At 39.0% G+C, this 19,378-nt stretch overlaps 1 protein-coding gene across 2 annotated transcripts in view; it reads right to left on the bottom strand.

Annotated features, from left to right (window-relative positions):
- Positions 1-19,378, bottom strand: part of PIK3C2G (phosphatidylinositol-4-phosphate 3-kinase catalytic subunit type 2 gamma) — a 460,044-nt gene that overhangs the window by 55,927 nt on the left and 384,739 nt on the right. For both annotated transcript variants that reach the window (XM_055571258.1, XM_055571268.1), the window contains one exon: positions 1,943-2,018. In XM_055571258.1, the coding sequence (XP_055427233.1) occupies positions 1,943-2,018 (76 nt within the window). The remainder of the gene's footprint in view (positions 1-1,942; positions 2,019-19,378) is intronic.

Here is a 19,378-nt window from a genome sequence, read left to right as displayed (position 1 = left end):
AGAGGCTTATGGAAGCTTCCTGATGGGAGAGACTGACTGTGGGGAAAACTGGGTCTTGTTTTGATGGGCGGGGCTATGCTCAATAAATCTTTAATCCAATTTTCTGTTGATGGCTGGAGCTGTGTTCCCTCCCTGCTGTTTACCTGTGGCCAAACTATGGTGGAGGTAATGAAGATAATGATGACCTCCTTCAAAAGATCCCATGCATGTACTGCTACACTCAGTGCTCCTACCCTGCAGCAGGCTACCACCAAGCCATGCCTCTGCTAGACACTCCTGGATGCTCACATGCAAATCTGGGTCAGTCTCTTGTGGGGTCACTGCTCCTTTCTCCTGGGTCCTAGTGGACAAGCTTCAGTTTGTGCCCTCCAAGAGTCTATTTCTCAGTCCTGTGTAAGTTTTGGCAGCTCTGTGGTGGTGTTAATGGCGACTTCTCCAAGAGGGCTCATGTCATACCCAAGTCTGCAGCACCCAGAGCCCCTGTCCCAGTGGCAGTCCACTGCTGACCCGCACCTCCACAGGAGACGTTCAAACACAGTTCTGTCTCAGTCTCTAAAAATATTTTATTTTGTGGACATCATTCTTCTTTAGATACATGCTATGAAATGTAAGAAATTTCCTTACTCAATACTGTTTATGGTTTAACTATAAAAGCAAAGCATCTTAGAGGGTAACATTACTTACATGAATAAAATATAGGGGCAATAAAAGTGATTTAATTATCATATATTAATTTAGAATTTGTTAGTATAGAGCAGTGCATAATGGAGAAGTGAGTGCTTGACTGAAAGTTATTTTCAGTCTAACAAGAGAAACAAGGCAGACACAAAAATAAATATGTAACAGTAAACAATCACACTATAAGACTTGATCTGGCTATAGAGAACTGTACTCATAAGGGGTAAGTAACTAGGATATCAGGTACAGAGAGAGGTGATGAGCAGATGGGCCTAATCTTAAAGGTAGAGAATATGAAGGTGGATGTGGACAAAAGGAAGACTGGGAGTTGCAAAGGGAAGTTTGGGGTGGTGGGGGTGAGGCCTAGCCAATTATGAGTTTGCAAATTTTTTGTGAGATAAAAACCAGTATCAGTATTAGATGGCCACTGGCAATGGATTTACATTAAAGAATGCTTTAGATTGATAGGATATTTAAAAAGTCTTTGCCAATCTAGGTGAGATGATAGAAAAATTAATTAGAATTAACACACATTTGGCAGAGAATAGGGTAGATAATTTTGCTGGGCTCATTTAGGATCCTGATAATAAAATAAGACTTCATGAAGGAGGTGGAATAATTATTGAGCTTTAAAAAACAAGTATGAAACTGCTAGATAATTCATGGTCATTATTATTGCCCAATATTTATTTTTGTTATTTTCTAAGATGTTGAGTAAACTGTAAGATTTACATGCAGGGGAAACCAGGACCTCTCTCTCTGAAATGCAATTCCACCTCAAAGCACAATTAACTGAAATAAGTTAATAGTGGGATAGCATGGAATTATTATAATTAGACAAACAGACCTGGGTTTAATTTAACTTGATAAACATATTCTAAGGGGTTAAAAAGCTTTGAAAATGGTTTGAAAAGACCTTGAAAGCCTTATTGTTAAAAATATTTTAATTTGAAAATTAAAAAAATATAGTTCTGATTTTTTATACAATTGAAACTCAATAATTGTACATACATGCTCAGTTGTGTCTGACTCTGTGACCCCATGGACTGTAGCCCACCAGGCTCCTCTGTCCACAGGGATTCTCCAGGCAAAAATACTGAAGTGGGTTGCCATTTCCTCCTCCAGGGGATCTTCCCAATCCAGGAATTGAACCTGGGTCTCCTACACTGGCAGGCAGATTCTTTACCACTGAGCCACTGGGGAAGCCTCACAATTATATTGAAACTCAATAATTGTACATGGTAATAATGATAAAATTACTTGCCTAGGTCCACAGCTGATGATTCTTTCACTGCTTGGTCCACAGGCTCAGAGAGGAAAAAGTTAAGTACACAATCGCTCTGAAAAATAAGACAAAATATATTTTTTCATTTCATACATTTATTTATCATTCCTGTTCCTTAGTCTCTGAAAACACTGACCTAAACATAGAATATTTATAGATACATGTTTTATTTATAGATATATCTATATTTATAGATTCCATAAATAGGCAGAATATACTAGGAAGTTTATTAAGTCGATGGTATAATTTTTCACTAAATTAAGCTAATCTCTCACGAGATTAGAATCTGGCTGTTTTATATTTCTTTAAGAGGCTCAGGTGTACACTGCTTTTAGAGCTCACCACAATGTTTACATTCTTGAACTTTACAATTAAGCATCAATCTCACATGTCCTTTTTCTAGAAAATGTGTACTGTTGGACAAAGCTTTTGGAGAAGAATTACTCTCAGTAGGACACAGACACTCAGTGAAAAACCATTGCTCTTCAGGGTTCAGTTCTAGAAATGCTCACTAAGCTCTAAGCATTATGGAATGTTAGGGTATATTTAGAAAGAGAAGGATGCAAAAGGTGACCTCTGTATTAGAACACAATCTGATCAGTGGAGGAAACAGACTGTATTGAATGCTTCAGCAGAAACTCTAGTTCTGTGTAATTTTACTACAAAGAAGTGAGTGTACTTCCCTTTTAAACTGAGATAATCACAAACAAACTGACATTTAACCTGGACTCCAAATAAACGGGCTAACTGATGAATCAGAATGACTTGTCCTTAGTGACACTGACAGGCATTCTGTTTTAAGCCATTATATTGACACGCATTTTGTTTTAAGCAAAGTAGCCTTTCCTATATTTTTTTATCTGAAGGGCACCACTACATAACTGATTACTGCTTTTGACTATCATAAGCTGATGCCATGTTAGCTGCAAAGCCGCCTGACATTCTCCATCCTCCCCAGCTAGCTTTGTTCTGTGCAATGGCTCTTTCAACCTTTTCCAGAAACTTAAGCTTCCAACTCTGACTCCTTTCCTGATGATTTTGTCTCCACTCTAGAGAAAAACAAAAGGCAGATGGAGATTTCTGAATTTCCTGCTGAAAAATCTACAGATGCACAAAGTCATGATTTCTCTTTTCTTCCTTCTCCAAGGGAAGATCTGTCTCTCTTCCCATCTATTCTAAATTGAATTGTACCCTCCCCCAAAATGTTGAAATCCTAACCCACAGTAGCTCAGAATGAGAACTTCTTTGGAAATAGGGTAACTATAGATATAATTAGTTAAGTTAGGATGAGGTCATATGGTGGAGGGTGGACCTCTCATCCGATATGACTAGTGTCTTTATAAAAAGGCGAAATTTAGACATATTTCATGCTGCAAAGATGGTGTGGAGAGACAGGGAGGAGATGTCCATCTATCATCTACAATCCATGGTGAGAGCCTGGGATAGATTCTTCCTTCACACCTGTCAGAAGAAATCAACCCTGTGACACCTTGATTTCAGGTGTTCATTCACAGCTTCGAGAACCGTGGTGCAATGCATTTCTGTTGTTTTAAGTCACCCAGTGTATGGTACTTTGTTATGGCAACCCTTGAAAACTAAAACACCATTGAATGCTGCTCATGTCCTTCAGTGTCCCAGATTCTATACCTTTCTCCTCAAGAACCTTGCAGAATATCCCAGTCTATAGTCTTTTTCTTCCTTCCTCCTTTCCCTCCCTCCTTCCCTCTCATTCTTGCTTGCTTCCTTCTTTTCTCTTCCTTTCTTCCCTCTTTCTTTCTCTTTCTCAAGAATCAAGTATGGCCATTTCCCTTCACTTTACAACCATATTTCTCTTTTTATGATGTTTACATTTCTGTCCATTTTATTAATAGCATCTTATTTAAAAGTAGGGCTTCCCTTGTGGCTTAGAGGTTAAGCCTCTGCCTGCAATGTGGGAGACCTGGGTTCGATCCCTGGGTCAGGAAGATCCCCTGGAGAAGGAAATGGCAACCCACTCCAGTATTCTTGCCTGGAGAATCCCATGGACGGAGGAGCTTGGTGGGCTACAGTCCACGGGGTCGCAAAGAGTCGGACACGACTGAGAGACTTCACTTTATTTAAAAGTAACTGCAAGGGTGGCCACAGTATACATAAAGCACAAAAAGACTATAGCCCTAACAGTTATTCCTAGAGAAAATTTTCCCTCACCATTTCCATTCTTTCCAAGTTTTATTCCAGAAAGAGAGAGAAGGACGATTAATATGTCCATAAGGAGTAATCGCCATCACAATATTAACTTGGACAAAAACAATAAGAACCCAATTTAGCTGGTACCATCTTATTTTTCCTGGGATTCCCTTGTGGTTCAGCTGGAAAAGAATCCACCTGCAATGTGGGAGACCTGGGTTCAATCCCTGGTTTGGGAAGATCCCCTGGAGAAGGGAAAGGCTACCCATTCCAGTATTCTGGCCTGGAGAATTCCATGGACTGTACAGTCCATGGGGTAGCAAAGAGTCAGACACGACTGAGTGACTTTCAGTTTCAGTTTTCAGTATCCTATTTTCCCACTAGACAAGTTTAAGAAAAAGTCAAAGTTTTCTCAGTGTGGAAGAGTAGGACAGCTTTTACACTGACATGGTACCCCAGATGAGTTATAAAATTTCTCAAACCACGCAAAGTATACTCATACAAAAACAATTTCTTGTCATTAATGTCCCTTTCAAGTCCTGTTATTTTTCTCCTCTTTGACACAAACTTACGGGAAGAGCTGTCGGTACTCACACTGATTCCACTTCTTCAACTTCCTCTCACTTTATGATCTACCACACTCAGGTTTCTGTCATTAATCGAACTTTGAAAATGCTCTTACCATCATTTCTCTTGTTTAAGGTCTTTCCCCCTCCTAAATCCAATGGAGATTTTCTTGGCCCTTTATATATATATAGCTACTCCATTTTTAGTGAAAAAATTCTTTCACTTGCTTTCTTGTTCTTCCAGTTTTTCTTCCATTTGTCCTGCCATCTCTTCTTACACTTTTTTTCAGGCTCATTTTCATTTTGCTTATAACTTCAGATCTAGTGTCCTTCACTTCTAGGCTCATTTCTCTCATTGTTCTAACATGTTCTTTCTGGGTAATATTATCCCCTTTGGTGGCTTCTATATTCCCTGGTGGTCTAAGGGTAAGACTCTGAACTCCCAATGCAGGGAACCCAGGTTTGATAACTGGTCAAGGAACTGGATCCCACATGGTGCAGCTGAGAGTTCACACACCACAACTAAGACCCGGCGTAGCCAAATAAATAATGAATAAATACATAAATATTTTTAAAAAATAGACATTATAATGATTCACAAATCTACAGTTTTATCTCCATTCTATCTCTTGAACCTCAGCCCTCTACTTCACTACATCAAAATATCTTTTTATTGGCTTCCTTGACTGTTCTAAAGATAATTAAAACCCCCAAAGTACACAACTAAATGCATTTTCTTTTCCCTTGATTTGCTACTTCTTCCTGTGCATGCATGCTCAGTCACTAAGTAGTGTCTGACTCTTTGCAACGCTATGGACTGTAGCCCACTGGGCTCCTTTGTCCATGGGATTTTTCAGGCAAGAATACCAGAGTGGGTTGCCATTTCCTCCTCCAGGGGATCTTCCTGACCCAGGGATCAAGCCCACGTCTCCCATATCTCCTGCACTGCAGGCAGATGCTTTACCACTGTGCCACCGCTATGCTGCTGCTGCTGCTAAGTCGCTTCAGTCGTGTCCGACTCTGTGCGACCCCATAGACGGCAGCCCACTAGGCTCCCCCGTCCCCGCAATTCTCCAGGCAAGAACACTGGAGTGGGTTGCCATTTCCTTCTCCAATGCATGAAAGTGAAAAGTGAAAGTGAAGTCGCTCAGTCGTGTCCGACTCTTCCTGATCCCATGGACTGCAGCCCAACAGGCTCCTCTATCCATGGGAGTTTCCAGGCAAGAGTAGTGCAACCACTATACTGAACTGTATTTCCTCATGCTCTCTCACCTCTGCTTTTCTATATGTTCCTTTCTCCATCCTTTCCACCTCTGTCCACCCACTTGCCCAAGCTCTACTCATTTAGTCTAGTCAGTGTGATATCAAGAGCAGAGATCATTTATTCACTCATATCTAGTAGAGTAGTTTTACTCAATGAATATTTATTAATAAAAACATCTGATTTCAGATATAGAATACATTGATCTTCTAATGGAAATATTTTTATCTGTGTAGCAGTTTTATGCATCATTATAAACTAGTTGATTAGCAATTTTGATCTCTACATGTTGTTCTCTTGTGAACTTGTTTAATAATGTATCTTCAAGAAATATATCCATATTCAAAGAGCTGACCAAATCAAGTTTTTTAGTTTGAGAGTCTGAAGTCAAATTTCAGGCCGTGCAGAATTTGTGGAAAGAAATCTGACCTTCATTGGTTTTTGCCAACTAGTCAGTTATTCTTCTCATTTTGGCAACATTTTGACCTCACCTCCTAATGGTTATTAAACTTCAGTAGTAGGCAAAACATCTCCCCAATTAGTGTCTGAAATGTCACCACTAGCTAATTATTCCCTTGTGTTTACACTGTCATATCCTTGAAACCCTCATTTGTAATTCCAGGTGTGGGTGACATGCTTAACGCTAATTTCTTCTTGTGGCAAGATGGTTTTAACTCGATGAGAAACATGATCCAGTGTCAATGGAAGGGGAAAAAAAATCAATAAAAATGATGATAGGATAGGAAAGTTAATATTGCTGGATTTCAAAATAATTAATTAATTTTTTTCTCACATTTGACTTTACTTGTGCACATGTATCCCACAGCTTTTTAGCACATTGCACTACTGGAGAGTTTGGAGAATTATCGAAATGTTACTGCTACGATTGCTTTCACTGAAACTCTGAACCAGTGTTTTCAGTTGAGTTTGTACTGACCACCAGGCAGTGTGGCTGTCTTTAGTCGTGTAGACTGAGCAACTCTATGCGTGCCTTCTTTACATTGACTATAGATATACTCCTAGTCTTCAGGGCTCTCCAAATGTAGAGCTGCCAGATATAATAAATAAAAAACAGATGATGCTTGGGACTTCCTTGGTGGTCCAGTGGCTAAGGCTCTGCTCCCAATGTAGGGGAGCTGGATTCTATCCCTGGTCAAGGAACTAGATCCCACATGCTGCAATTAAAAAATTGCTGCATGCCACAATGAAAATTGAAGATCCTGCATGCTGCAACTAGGACCTGGCACAGCCAGATAAATCAATCAATATTTTTTTTAATATGGTCACAAAGAGTCGGACACGACTGAGCAACTGATCTGATCTGATCTGATATGTTTTTAAAAAAGATGATGTCCATGCAGTATTTGAAGTGTGAAAACTGAAAGTGTTAGTCACTCAGCTATGTCCAACTCTTTGCAATCCCCTGGATTGTAGCCGGCCATACTCCTCTATCCATGGGATTCTCCAGGCAAGAACACTGGAGTGGGTTGCCATGCCCTTTCCCAAGGGATCTTCCTGACCCAGGGACAGAACCTGGGTCTCCCACATTGCAGGCAGATTCTTTACCATCTGAGCCAGAAATTTATTTATCTCATATTTAGATTTAACTGGGCTGCCTGCATTTTATCTAGCTATCCTACAGTGTAAGATGCTTAAAGATGTATGGGCACACTTTTGGTTGTCTCAATGACTAGCGAGTACAATTGGCAATTAATGAATAAGGCTACTTATTCTAAATATCCTGACATACCTACAATATTCTCCCATCATAAAGAATGTTACTTTTCTGTTTAATTCTTCAAATGGTAATAGTTTCCCAGAGGAAAAACTCTACTTCATTCTAGAAATGAGAAAACTGAATATCAGAACTCATAAGGGGTTGACTGATTGAAATTAGTATAAAAAAGAATGTAGAGTATAATTGGTATGCCCAGGCTCAACTGTGTTACCACTGCCAATGACCTATAGACATGAAAAATACCTAGGGGGACAGGTGTGCCTACAGAGAGTTTTGCAGGAATCCTAGGGCACTCTAGTCTTCTGCACAAGCGTAAAGCAACTGGGACATATTGATGAGTTATAAACAGAAAAGTATGATATTATTTTCAGAAAAATAATTTTATACTTATATACTATATATTCTGGAGAAGGGAATGGCAACCCACTCTAGTATTTCTGTCTGGAAAATTCCATGGACAGAGAAGCCTGGCGAGCTACAGTCAACGGGGTTGCAAAGAGTCGGACATGACTGAGCAACTAACACACACAATATATTTATATGCCTAAGATATTTCTTAGAAAGTTTACAGTGCAGCATTGTGGAGGAAAGGAAAAATGGAAGCCAGACTTAGAGAATGTCATCAGCAAAATCCCTTGTAAGCTCAACATATTCTATTCTCCAAGTATTCCACTCTGCTTTCCTTGTAAGTTTCTGAAATGATGGTAGTGCTGTCTCACATTTCCCTTTATAACCCTAGTCCTGGTGATGGGGCAGGTCTCCTCCTTGTATCTCCTTTCTCTTCTAATCTCCACACTTGCTTCCTATCTAAGAATGCCTTGCTTTGAATATCCATGTCTACTACACAGCCCTCTCCCTCTTGTTTCACTTGTCTACTGACCTCTAGGTCACTGGCCTTTACTCCAAGAACATTTAAAATCTTGGAACATTTTCATTTTCTCCTATAGTACCAGTCACAATTCACACTTATGTTTTTCTCTTTTTTTCTTTCTTTCTTTCCAATTACTTTACAATATTGTAGTGGTTTTTGCCATACATTGACATGAATCAGTCATATACTTTAATATTGACACAAAACATCCTTTTAAAAAAACATTCATTTCATCCAGTAATCTTATTCTGCATCTCACTCCATTGCTCACTTTTGTTCTATTGATCTTATCTTGATCAATGACTGAAGCTCTTCCATTGTCTTGATTTCTAGCCTCTAAGGCTACAAGCACCCGCTCCCTCCTTTTCAGCTCACTTCCTCTAGTTATATAACTTGAACAATCTGTTGACCTTTACACTGAACTTAACCCCTCTCATATTCTCATATCCTTCCTTAGCCAATGTGGATCTCATGGTTGATACTTATAATAACTCTCTTGCATACTCCTTTCAACTCCTTTGACCCTTTCTCCCTTTAAGTTATCATTCACTTCCAAAAAATGAAAACAAAATAACTCTGGTTACTCTCTGCCAACTCTGCAACTGTAACAGGCTTGAAGAATGTTGCTAAAGAAAATCACTCATTCATGCTTACTGATCTTACTGTCACCTCATGCCCACTACCATGAGGTGGACATGCCAATCTTGAATTGGCATTCAAGAGTTTCTAGCAGTTTTAAACATATCACTATCCCATTTAGTGTTCCATTCACCTATAGGACTATTTAATGTCTTAACTTCACTCCTCAAAATGCGAACATGCTTTCTCCCTCTTTCAATCTTCTTGTTGATAGAAAAAACAGCCGCAGAGAAGAATTTTTATAAGCTCCCAACATCTGTCATCTTACCATACCTCTGCCATTTTGTCTGCTATGTAGGTGGACTGCCTGTGCTCTAATTTGAGACTGATTTGGGCACCAGATTAGCATGCCTTCTTCTCTACTTTACGTCATCACTCTGATATCTGGTTAAGTGCATCACCAATTTTTGATTCTTTAGTGGATTTTCTTACTAGCTTATACATCATTCATTTCAATAAAAAAAATTCTTGACTTACATTTCCCTGCACACTATTTCCCCCCCTCCTCCTTTGCCTCCCCTCCCCATTCATCCTTAGAGCAAAGATTCTGCAAGGATTGTTTTCTTCTTTCTACCCCAAATTTCTCTCTTCACATTCTCCTTTGAGCCCATTTTAATCAGATTTTTGTTCCCAACACTCTCATCAAACTGACTTGGTAAATTCACCAAAGATATCCATTTTGTTAATCCAGTGGTCAGTTCTCAATTTTTGACCCATCAGTAGCATCTGAAACAGCATGTCATCATCCCTTCTTCTTTGAAACATTTCCTTCTCTTGGACTCCAGGCACCAGATTCTTTCAGTTTCCAACAGATTGCTTTTTCTAAGTCTCTTAGATTGATTCTCTTCCATCAGCTCAAATTTCAAAATTGGTGTGCTACATGGTCTCATCCACAGACCTCTTCTCTTTAATATTTACATTTTAACCCTAAGTAATATCCAGTCTTATGGCAAGAAAAACCAATTATTAGCTGAAACTCCAATATTTATATTTCCAGTCTCTCTTTTCCCCTCAACTGAAAACAGTCAATTTTCTACTTGACATCTCTACTTAGAAGCCTCATAAGCAACTCAGTATATTTTGATCAAACTCCTGAAAACCCTCACTCCCCACTGCTCCTCCTGTAGTTTTAACCATCACAACATTCAACCAATACAAGCTTGTATGGCCATAAAGGTGGGTTGTTGGCCTGCATTTATCCTGATTAATCAGTTCGTGTGCCCTAACAGTTGTTAATATATGGAACATCCTTCCTATGTAAAACATTATATACTTGGTGAATAAATTAATGCATGGTTGGTATTCATCTTCAGTTCAGTTGAGTTCAGTCATTCAGTTCTGTCCCACTCTTTGTGACCCCATGAATGGCAACACACCAGGCCTCCCTGTCCATCACCAGCTCCCAGAGTTTACCCAAACTCATGTCCATTGAGTCAGTGATGCCATCCAGCCATCTCATCCTCTGTCGTCCCCTTCTCCTCCTGCCCCCAATCCTTCCCAGCATCAGAGTCTTTTCCAATGAGTCAACTCTTTGCATGAGATGGCCAAAGTATTGGAGTTTCAGCTTTAGCATCATTCCTTCCAAAGAACACCCAGGACTGATCTTCAGAATGGACTGGTTGGATCTCCTTGCAGTCCAAGGGACTCTCAAGAGTCTTCTCCAACACCACAGTTCAAAAGCATCAATTCTTTGGCGCTCAGTTTACTTCACAGTCCAACTCTCACATCCATACATGACCAATGGAAAAACCACAGCCTTGACTACATGGATATTTGTTGGCAAAGTAATGTCTCTGCTTTTGAATATGCTACCTAGGTTGGTCATAACTTTCCTTCCAAGGAGTAAGCATCTTTTAATTTCATGGCTGCAATCAGCATCTGCAGTGATTTTGGAGCCCCCCCAAAAATAAAATCTGATACTGTTTCCACTGTTTCCCCATCTATTTCCCATGAAATGATGGGACCAGATGCCATGATCTTCATTTTCTGAATGTTGAGCCGACTTTCTCACTCTCCGTTTTCACTTTCCTCAAGAGGCTTTTTAGTTTCTCTTCACTTTCTGCCATAAGGGTGGTGTCATCTGCATATCTGAGGTTACTGATATTTCTCCCAGAAATCTTGATTCCAGCTTGTTCTTCTTCCAGCCCAGCATTTCTCATGATGTACTCTGCATATAAGTTAAATAAGCAGGGAGACAATATATAACCTTGACGTACTCCTTTTCCTATTTGGAGCCAGTCTGTTGTTCCATGTCCAGTTCTAACTGTTGCTTCCTGACCTGCATATAGGTTTCACAAGAGGCAGATCAGGTGGTCTGGTATTCCCATCTCTTTCAGAATTTTCCACAGTTTATTGTGATCCACACAGTCAAAGGCTTTGGCATAGTCAATAAAGCAGAAATAGATGTTTTTCTGGAATTCTCTTGCTTTTTTGATGAGCCAGCAAATGTTGGCAATTTGATCTCAGGTTCCTCTGCCTTTTCTAAAACCAGCTTGAACATCTGGAAGTTCACGGTTCATGTATTTCTGAAGCCTGGCTTGGAGAATTTTGAGCATTACTTGACTAGCGTGTGAGATGAGTGCAATTGTGCGGTAGTTTGAGCATTTTTTGGCATTGCCTTTCTTTGGGATTGGAATGAAAACTGATCTTTTCCAGTCCTGTGGCCACTGCTGCGTTTCCCAAATTTGCTGACATATTGAGTGCAGCACTTTCATAGCATCATCTTTCAGGATTTGAAATAGCTCAACTTGAATTCCATCACCTCCACTAGCTTTGTTTGTAGTGATGCTTTCTAAGGCCCACTTGACTTCACATTCCAGGATGTCTGGTTGTAGGTGAGTGATCATACCATCATGATTATCTGGGTCATGAAGATCTTTTTTGTACAGTTCTTCTGTGTATTCTTGCCACCTCTTAACATCTTCTGCTTCTGTAAGGTCCATATCATTTCTGTCCTTTATCAAGCCCATCTTTGCATGAAATGTTCCTTTAGTATCTCTAATTTTCTTGAAGAGATCCCTAGTCTTTCCCATTCTGTTGTTTTCCTCTATTTCTTTGCATTGATTGCTGAGGAAGGCTTTCTTATCTCTCCTTGCTATTCTTTGGAACTCTGCATTCAGATGCTTATATCTTTCCTTTTCTCCTTTGCTTTTTGCTTCTCTTCTTTTCACAGCTATTTGTAAGGCCTCCTCAGATAGCCATTTTGCTTTTTTGCCTTTCTTTTCCATGGGGATGGTCTTGATCCCTGTCTCTTGTACAATGTCATGAACTTCTGTCCATAGTTCATCAGGCACTCTATCAGATCTAGTCCCTTAAATCTATTTCTCACTTCCACTGTATAATCATAAATGTATTTATCTTAAATGATTCTAAAGTTATTGAGCTTTGATATCAGTGACCCAGGTAAATGCACTAAGCTATACTAAATACTCTGTGAGGTTATACATATTTTTTCTTTGCTAAAGTCGATCTTTATTTAACTAATATAGGATTCTTAATGTCTAATAATGTGTTTTTAAATTAGAAATTCAGTCAGCAAAAAGTAATTCTAAAAGCCAACTGAGCAATTTTAAACCAAAATCTCCCTCAGCTTATATTTCAAACTCAGAGTTCATATTAATAGTTTGTTTACCAATTATATTATTAAGTCATTTGTAATTTAAAATAATTGATTTTTGAGAGAGTTGATCAATTCAAAGTCACCCAAAACCTAAGTGTTTTTCTAATATCATATGAATATATTCTTGTTCTCAAAGACGACAGAGAGTTAAATCCTTGCAAAGATCAGAAGTAATGTAATATGACACTGAGATCAATTTTTTCTTTCTTTAAAATAACACATTAAGAATTCCCATTTATTAACTGGCCAGCCAACATCTAGAACTGACTGCAAGATTTAGTTTCAGCAAGTTAAAACAATAAGCTAAATCTATCTCTCTCAAACACCATGAAGCACTATAAAAATGTGAATTTAAAAATGAATTCCTTTAAGAGTTTTAAATCAAAGTTGAACAGTAATTATATTTTATTGCTTTTTTCATAGAGCAGCTTGTCAGAATGTCCAGTCTTTAATGTAGTTCAACCCACTATATTTGTATTGGAGTTACGTGGAAGAATGGCACTGTGAAAAATAGTGAACTTCTAAGGAATCTTTTATAATCCTGGCTCTAAAATGTCATCAGCATTTTTCCAGAGTCTGAAAAATAATCTTAGTTTTACTGATGATACACATATGACATTTATCCTGCCTGCATCATAAGCTCAGCCAGCTTCAAATAGGAAAAGAGCAATATAGTGACAAATGCAGTAATTAACATCTGGGTTTAGCAAGCAGAGAACAAGAAACATATGTTCACTATTAAGACAGGATTTACCCGTTTGGATTTATTTTGACATTTGATTTCTGCTTAAAAAAATAATATTGCTTATGCTGAAAGTGATAGCATTCCTTATTTTAAGGGACTACTAGAAATAAGCAATAAGACTGAGAAGAGCTAAAAAATACAGTGAATATGGTTTTTAAAAGTTTTCAGACAACAGCTGTTGGATTATCTCAGCTAAACCCAATGTGGGAACACATTTGTTTAGGTACTGCAATCATTTGCTGTAACTTTTATTACATGTTTATATTGCCCTTTATAAAGATCTTACTTAGTTTACAACATAATTTAACCAAAACAGAGCAAAATTTAAAGAAACAAAAGGAATTCCTGTTATGACGACTATCGTTTACTTGTGGAAGGAAATTGCACATATTGAAAGAACAAAAGAAGTTTCAATCAGTTTGAGGAACGGGAGTCAAGCTAAATAAACAAACAAAAACCAAGTAGATAGAGGGCTAGGATGTCTAAATTGGTGCTTACAGCCTCATTAGAAGAAAGTGAAATAGTGTGTAACTGCAGTCCTCATTTATGTCTGTTTTATCAGCCATTTTATGTGTGGAGGAGGGGAGTGGAGAGAAGAGAGAGAAGGAGAGGGGAGAACGATGGTCTCAGGGATTCATAGTCATCCCTCTCTTTGAGTTGCTGGCCTAGAGGAGCTATTCCACGTTCAAGGTCAGAAGGGGCGGCAGTGAGGAGATAGCCCTTGTCCAAGGTAAGGAGCAGTGGCTGCGCTTTGCTGGAGCAGCTGTGAAGAGATACCCCACGTCCAAGGTAAGAGAAACCCAAGTAAGACAGTAGATGTTGCAAGAGGGCATCAGAGGGCAGACACACTGAAACCATACTCAGAGAAAAATAGTCAATCTAATCACACTAGAACCATAGCCTTGTCTAACTCAAAGAAACTAAGCCATGCCTTGTGGGGCCACCCAAGATGGGCAGGTCATGGTGGAGAGGTCTGACAGAATGTGGTCCACTGGAGAAGGGAATGGCAAATCACTTCAGTATTCTTTCCTTGAGAACCCCATGAACAGTATGAAAAGGCAAAATGATAGGATACTGAAAGAGGAACTCCCCAGGTCAGTAGGTGCCCAATACACTACTGGAGATCAGTGGAGAAATAACTCCAGAAAGAATGAAGGGTTGGAGCCAAAGCAAAAACAATACCCAGCTGTGGATGAGACTGGTGATAGAAGCAAGGTCTGATGCTGTAAAGAGCAATATTGCATAGGAACCTGGAATGTCGGGTCCATGAATCAAGGCAAATTGGAAGTGGTCAAACAAGAGATGGCAAGAGTGAACGTCGACATTCTAGGAATCATCGAACTAAAATGGACTGGAATGGGTGAATTTAACTCAGATGACCACTATATTTACTACTGCGGGCAGGAATCCCTCAGAAGAAATGGAGTAGACATCATGGCCAACAAAACAGTTTGAAATGCAGTACTTGGATGCAATCTCAAAAACGACAGAATGATCTCTGTTTGTTTCCAAGGCAAACCATTCAATATCACAGTAACCCAAGTCTATGCCCCAAACAGTAACACTGAAGAAGCTGAAGTTGAGCCGTTCTATGAAGATCTACAAGACCTTTTAGAACTAACACCCAAAAAAGATGTCCTTTTCATTATAGGGGACTGGAATGCAAAAGTAAGAAGTCAAGAAACACCTACAATAACAGGCAAATTTGGCCTTGGAATATGGAATGAAGTAGGGCAAAGGACTAATAGAGTTTTTCCAAGAAAATGCACTGGTCATAGTAAACACCCTCTTCCAACAACATAAGAGAAGACTCTACACATGGACATCACCAGATGGTCAACACCAAAATCAGATTGATTATATTCTTTGCAGCCAAAGATGGAGAAGCTCTATACAGTCAGCAAAAACAAGACTGGGAGCTGACTGTTACTCAGATCATGAACTCCTTACTGCCAAATTCAGACTTAAATTGAAGAAAGTAGGGAAAACCACTAGACCATTCAGGTATGACCTAAATCAAATCCCTTATGATTATACAATAGAAGTGAGAAATAGATTTAAGGGACTAGATCTGATAGATACAGTGCCTGATGAACTATGGATGGAGGTTCGTGATATTGTACAGGAGACAGGGATCAAGACCATCCCTATGGAAAAGAAATGCAAAAAAGCAAATGGCTGTCTAAGGAGGCCTTACAAATAGCTGTGAAAAAAAGAGAAGCAAAAAGCAAAGGAGAAAAGGAAAGATATAAGCATCTGAATGCAGAGTTACAAAGAATAGCAAGAAGAGATAAGAAAGCCTTCCTCAGCAATCAATGCAAAGAAATAGAGGAAAACAAAAGAATGGGAAAGACTAGGGATCTCTTCAAGAAAATTAGAGATACCAAGGGAACATTTCATGCAAAGATGGGCTCGAGAAAGGACAGAAAGGGTATGGACCTAACAGAAGCAGAAGATATTAAGAAGAGGTGGAAATAATACACAGAAGAACTATACACAAAAAATCTTTATGACCCAGATAATCATGATGGTGTGATCACTGACCTAGAGCCATACATCCTGGAATGTGAAGTCAAGTGGGCCTTAGAAAGCATCACTACAAACAAAGCTAGTGGAGGTGATGGAATTCAAGTTGAGCTAGTTCAAATCCTGAAAGATGATGCAGTGAAAGTGCTTCACTCAATATGCCAGCAAATTTGGAAAACGCAGCAGTGGCCACAGGACTGGAAAAGGTCAGTTTTCATTCCAATCCCAAAGAAAGGCAATGCCAAAGAATGCTCAAATTACGGCATAATTGCACTCATCTCACACACTAGCAAAATAATTCTCAAAATTCTCCAAGCCAGGCTTCAGAAATACATGAACCGTGAACTTCCAGATGTTCAAGCTGGTTTTAGAAAAGGCAGAGGAACCAGAGATCAAATTGCCAACATCTGCTGGATCATGGAAAAAGCAAGAGAGTTCCAGAAAAACATCTATTTCTGCTTTATTGACTATGCCAAAGCCTTTGACTGTGTGGATCACAATAAACTGTGGAAAATTCTGGAAGAGATGGGAATACCAGACCACCTGACCTGCCTCTTGAGAAATTTGTATACAGGTCAGGAAGCAACAGTTAGAACTGGACATGGAACAACAGACTGGTTCCAAATAGGAAAAGGAGTACGTCAAGGCTGTATATTGTCACCCTGCTTATTTAACTTCTATGCAGAGTACATCATGAGAAACACTGGGCTGGAAGAAGCACAAGCTGGAATCAAGTTTGCTGAGAGAAATATCAATAACCTCAGATATGCAGATGATACCACCCTTATGGCAGAAAGTGAAGAGGAACTAAAAAGCCTCTTGATGAAAGTGAGAAAGGAGATTGAGAAAGTCGGCTTAAAACTCAACATTCAGAAAATGAAGATCATGGCATCTGGTCCCATCATTTCATGGGAAATAGATGGGGAAACAGTGGAAACAGTGTCAGACTTTATTTCTTTTGGCTCCAAAACCACTGCAGATGGTGACTGCAGCCATGAAATTAAAAGACGCTTACTCCTTGGAAGGAAAGTTATGATCAATCTAGATAGCATATTGAAAAGCAGAGACATTACTTTGCCAACAAAGGTCCATCTAGTCAAGGCTATGTTTTTTCCAGTGGTCATGTATGGATGTGAGAGTTGGATGTGAAGAAAGCTGAGCGCCGAAGAACTGATGCTTTTGAACTGTGGTGTTGGAGAAGACTCTTGAGAGTCCCTTGGACTGCAAGGAGATCCAAGCAGTCCATTCTGAAGGAGATCAGCCCTGGGATTTCTTTGGAGGGAATGATGCTAAAGCTGAAACTGCAGTACTTTGGCCACCTCATGCGAAGAGTTGACTCATTGGAAAAGACTCTGATGCTGGGAGGGATTGGGGGCAGGAGGAGAAGGGGACGACAGAGGATGAGATGGCTGGATGGCATCACTGAGTTGATGGACGTGAGTCTGAGTGAACTCTGGGAGTTGGTGATGGACAGGGAGGCCTGGCGTGCTGCGATTCATGGGGTCACAAAGAGTCAGACACGACTGAGGGACTGAAGTGAACTGAACTGGTTTTACTGATGATACATATATGTGTATCATTGGTAATTGAAACACATATGATACACATATACCTTGGGTTCAGATTAAACCTCCAGAGACATCTCTCACATCTAACTTAACTCTGATACTTGAGACTGGACTTCAAAGCAGCTTTTTCATCTCATTTCCCTGACAAGAAAACAAGACTGCTCACAACTGAGTATGCCCCTGAAAGGGTATATAATACTTTATTTTAAAAAGGTAATGTTGTCCAATTTCATTTTCAAGATGCACCTACTACTTTCTTTTCTCCTCCTTTTCCACTCACTGCCATTTATTATTTATATTTAATGTCTGTATTTATCACCATATTATAAACTCATTGAGAGTAAAGAATATATTGCATTATTTTAATCTTTCCAATTTGTTCTCTACAACCAATTTAAAGTTTTTAATCTAGAGTGTTATACATAGTAAGTGATCAGTAAAAATTAAAAGCCTTTACAGAGTTATGTACAGTGATATAAAATATTTTTAAATAGTTACAAATACATGCTTCACATAACTAAAAAAGACTGCAATGTTTAATGTATAGACATAATAGAATTGTTTGTCTTTCCTACATTGCCAAATGATAAGCGGCTACGGAAGAAGAAAAGTATTTTTATGAGGATTTTTCCAGGGTCAGAAATGAGGATAATCCTATCACAGGAGTATTCAGCAGAGAAATATCTGCTGAAATAAAATAAAATAAAATATCTGCTAAAATAAAATAAATTTATTTTATAAATATTATAAATTAACTGTCTTTTTAGAAGAGGAAAAATATGTGTATGTAAACAAGTCCTCTAAGTTGTCCATATCACTTAAAATAATTACAATATTTATGTTATATCCCTGACTTTATAGATTTTAGTGTTTATGCAGATAGCTCTTTTAAAACATATGAGAGAAGGGAAGAACTGCATCAGTAATACAAAGTTTTTTAAAAATTTCAAAATAACATGATTTACTTTGGAGTTATTTATGTGATTTTTTAGGCCAATAATGTTTATTTAGCTGCTCTTAAAATAAGTTTTCATTCCTTGTATATAAACAAATGGAATCAGGGAAGCATACACCAGCATATGGAGACACTTAAGCTTTCACTGTGGATAATCTATTTGAAGATAATTGAAAATTGATATTATACATCACGGAGAATCTGGGTGGTCAGTCAGGTCACACTGCTTATTAAGGCTAGTCAGCATCTGCTGATGTCCCTGTCAAATTATTAGTGTTCTATCACTGTATAATATGTATAACGAGTAATGGATCAGATGCATAAAGTTCGTTGCTGTTTAGTTGGTAAGTCATGTCTGATTCTTTGTGACCCTGTGGACTGCGGCCTACCCAGCTCCTCTGTCCATGGGATTTTCAGGCAAGAATACTGGAGTGGGTTGCCATTTCCTTCTCCAGGGTAATCTTCCCAACCCAGGGATTGAACCTGCCTCTCTTGCATTGCAGGTTGGTTCACTGAGCCACCAGGAAAACCCCCATAAAGTTCCTTAGCAATAAAGGAAAGAAACGCCCATGTGTGAAATTATGAGTCTTTATGAAGCTCTGGAACATAATCGACATACACAGAATATGGACAAGGATTGTAATTTTCTTAGAGCAGTGTACATATCTGATTCAGCTTTTGAATTTCTAGAGCTGTTCCCAAACCTGGTGGTGTCAGAAACGTGTGTGTGTGCTCGTCACTTCAGTCGTGTCTGCCTCTTG

Source organism: Bubalus kerabau, chromosome 1 (genome assembly GCF_029407905.1).
Source record: "Bubalus kerabau isolate K-KA32 ecotype Philippines breed swamp buffalo chromosome 1, PCC_UOA_SB_1v2, whole genome shotgun sequence".
NCBI lineage: Eukaryota > Metazoa > Chordata > Mammalia > Artiodactyla > Bovidae > Bubalus > Bubalus kerabau.
The sequence above is the reverse complement of the archived record's forward strand: the minus strand, read 5'-3'. Positions and strand labels throughout refer to the sequence as shown.